This window comes from Laccaria bicolor, genomic scaffold (assembly GCF_000143565.1).
Source record: "Laccaria bicolor S238N-H82 LACBIscaffold_10 genomic scaffold, whole genome shotgun sequence".
Taxonomy (NCBI): Eukaryota; Fungi; Basidiomycota; class Agaricomycetes; order Agaricales; family Hydnangiaceae; genus Laccaria; species Laccaria bicolor.
In genome coordinates, this window is record NW_001889881.1 from 305811 (window position 1) to 308572 (window position 2762).

The 2762-nt window shown below is 48.5% G+C and overlaps 2 protein-coding genes across 2 annotated transcripts in view; both read left to right on the forward strand.

The window, feature by feature from the left end:
• LACBIDRAFT_326422 (uncharacterized protein) overlaps positions 1 to 720 on the forward strand; it is a gene marked incomplete at both ends in the record, with an annotated part of 3957 nt that extends 3237 nt beyond the window's left edge. The window contains 3 exons of the mRNA XM_001880122.1: positions 230 to 355; positions 405 to 457; positions 702 to 720. Of these exons, the coding sequence (XP_001880157.1) occupies positions 230 to 355; positions 405 to 457; positions 702 to 720 (198 nt within the window). The remainder of the gene's footprint in view (positions 1 to 229; positions 356 to 404; positions 458 to 701) is intronic.
• A 67-nt stretch (positions 721 to 787) lies between these two features.
• LACBIDRAFT_296330 (uncharacterized protein) lies at positions 788 to 1975 on the forward strand (the record flags this gene model as incomplete). Its single annotated transcript, XM_001880123.1, has 3 exons — positions 788 to 968; positions 1015 to 1199; positions 1283 to 1975. 3 exons carry the CDS (start codon positions 788 to 790, stop codon positions 1973 to 1975), a joined length of 1059 nt encoding a protein of 352 aa, XP_001880158.1.
• Between the last annotated feature and the right edge of the window lie 787 nt (positions 1976 to 2762).

The following is a 2762-nucleotide window of genomic DNA, read 5'->3' on the forward strand; positions in this document are numbered from 1 at the left end:
TTTTTTGCAATTTGGCCTCGAGGCCTGTGCCGCCATCATTTATGCTTCTGATATAGGGTTGCATCGAGGGTTGTAATTTAACCTGAAAACATCCGTGTTTCCCCCTTTAAAAACCCTCTCGCATTTCAAGGACCCATCTTCACCCCCCTCATCTGCGACATGAATAACTTCACCCCCATGACAATCTGGAGTCTGTTGGGTATCCCTCCACCCAACCCCTACCCCGTAGGTTCTGTACATCTCCATTGGTCGTAACCAGCTGATGATTCGTCAGAAAGGAACCCGAGTCTGGTATAATATGAGTAGCGGTGGCCTCATGTTTGCAACCATAGACTCCACCGGCAGGTTGCCAGACGTGAGCAATCCCCTTTGTACTTCCTTTTTCCCACTAACATGGTGATTAGGGGACGATACTCTTGACCATCATCGATGACGACGGCGAGAGGGTTACCTTACCGTACGTCCTTTTTACTCTATCCAAACCCCCATTTCACCTATTATGAAAGGGCATGTGGCGTAACACGGGTCTCTTAATACGTCATACCATTACCACCTGTATCTTTTTACTTAAAAAAAAAATTCATGTCGAGTCTTGTTTGAAAGCCCGGATGAGCAGAACTGATCTGAAAGGCCGGGTGCAACCAGACAGGAAAGACCACGATCCTATCCTAATGGCAGTTATGACCCTGACATGTTGACAGACGTCCCTGTTCTACGTAATAAATAAATCCATGCCCGAGCCTCATGTTTTGCCAGTTAAAAGTGTCAAAAATCTTTTTTTTTGTTCATGACTGCCCCCGATTTCTTTCAATATACAAGGGATCTAGCTCGATACTTCAGAGGCCGGTTGCGGTCCTTACATAGCCCAAGCGTTCCTCGTCCTGCTCCACCACCATGGTTGGAGCCGGAGGCCCAAGCATCTGTTGAAAGGGTAATTAACATGCTTGAAGAAGCATTCAAATCTTCATGTATGTCTCACTTCTAGCCGGCCGATCTTCACTAAGTTTTGGACAGATATGACTACTTGGGACGTCTGGGACTATGCTGCGGACTTGTCACCGAGACAGAGTGGAAGCAATGAGGAGTGGAGAAGAAACTCTTGCACAATTCCCACCGATCTACGAACNAGCCGGGTCCGATATCCCCTACCTCGATCAACCGTGCCATATAACCGACCGGCAGGGTCACATTTTACTTTGGTACTTTCCTGAAATGTTCTCAGAACAGCTTCGGGTAATTACTTTCACTTCATTACACCCTTAGACTTTCCTCACTTTACTAGACATTTATTTGGGATCACACAGGTTCTTTGAGCCCCAAAAAGAGAAGTAATGGGAGTTGGCGGGATCACCACCCTGAGAATGAAGGGGTCACTGGGATTGTAAATTTATCACCCAGCTGGTTTTCTCAAGGACATGAAGGTCCCGAGGATCCACTGCGCGCGTCAGCCGATATTCAGGAACCTGCCAATTCAACCTACCTCCAGAATGTCCTATTGGCCAATGCAATTGTTGGTGCAATCTATGCCGTCATACAACCCGATCTTTTTGAGTCCAGTTTAGCCACCTTCGAGAAGCTTGCCAATCATGCCGAGGCATTGGACGATCCTATCAATATTGCTCTTCGCGTTTGGGCCACTCCCTTCACCGGTCTTTCAGTCATCCTGAACCGAGAGATGATCGATCACCGAGATCTAAAGGGGTATAGGGAGTCTTTTGACTTGTTGCTCACCATCGGAAACTACACAGGAGGCCGGTGTCACTTAGCCGGGCTCGGGTTTAGCCTTGTTTATGACCCTGGGACAGTTGTTGCCTTGGCCGGCAATGTTTTACAACATGGTGTTTGTCCTGTGCTGGGTGACCGGGCCTGTTTAGCTCACTTTTGGCACAAAAAGGTTGGGGAAAGGCTTGGGGTGAAGAGGCCTCAGTGGTTGACCATGGCAGACTTGATATATAATTTGTCTGGTAACCAATAAATAATGAATTAGAAATCCGACCCAAACTTGCTCGGCCTCAGCACCAATATGTTCAAGGAGACGGGGGGCTTGACGAACCCGATCCCGGGCTTTCTCCACCTGGGTTTCTATGTGCTGAAAACCGGTTCTTGTGATACCTCATTAGGTCAATAAGAGCAGACTGCTGTACAATTTCCTCCCAAACTGAAATCTCATTGGTGACCCACTCTTCCTTGGCCTCAGCACGCTTGATACGTTCAAGGAGACGATCCCGAGCATTCTCCAACTGGGTCTTGATGTGCTGAACTTCGGCCGGTGTCAGCGTGGAGGTGTCAGTGTCCGGGTACTTGATTGGCAAACCACCCTTTGCCATCCATCTGAACCAATTGTATGACCTTTTCAGAAGTTGGTCGACGCCCCCTGGTGGAAAGGTGATGCGAGTATTCCACCACGCAAACTCGTATGCAGGCCGGATACGGTCATCCATGAAGGCTTCCTGAGGGTGCAGTGGGTTACCCTGGAGACAGGACTTCAAAAAGGGAGGGACGATAAACTGGCAGGAAGGTGAGCTCAAAGAGAAAAAATCTGGGGCAAAGTTTTACTTTATGCCCATAGGCGCATGCCATGCCGAGAGTCGCTATAATGAAACCCTAACCAAAGGAATGAGTTTAGCCGGGCGCGGCAAAATAAAGCTCACCTGTTCGGCCGACATGTACTCCAACCAACAATTCTCGAACTTGGGGTCAATGGGGTTTTCGAGCTTCGATGTCAAAATGGCTCTGAATCGAGAGGACCAGTAGCAGAGTAC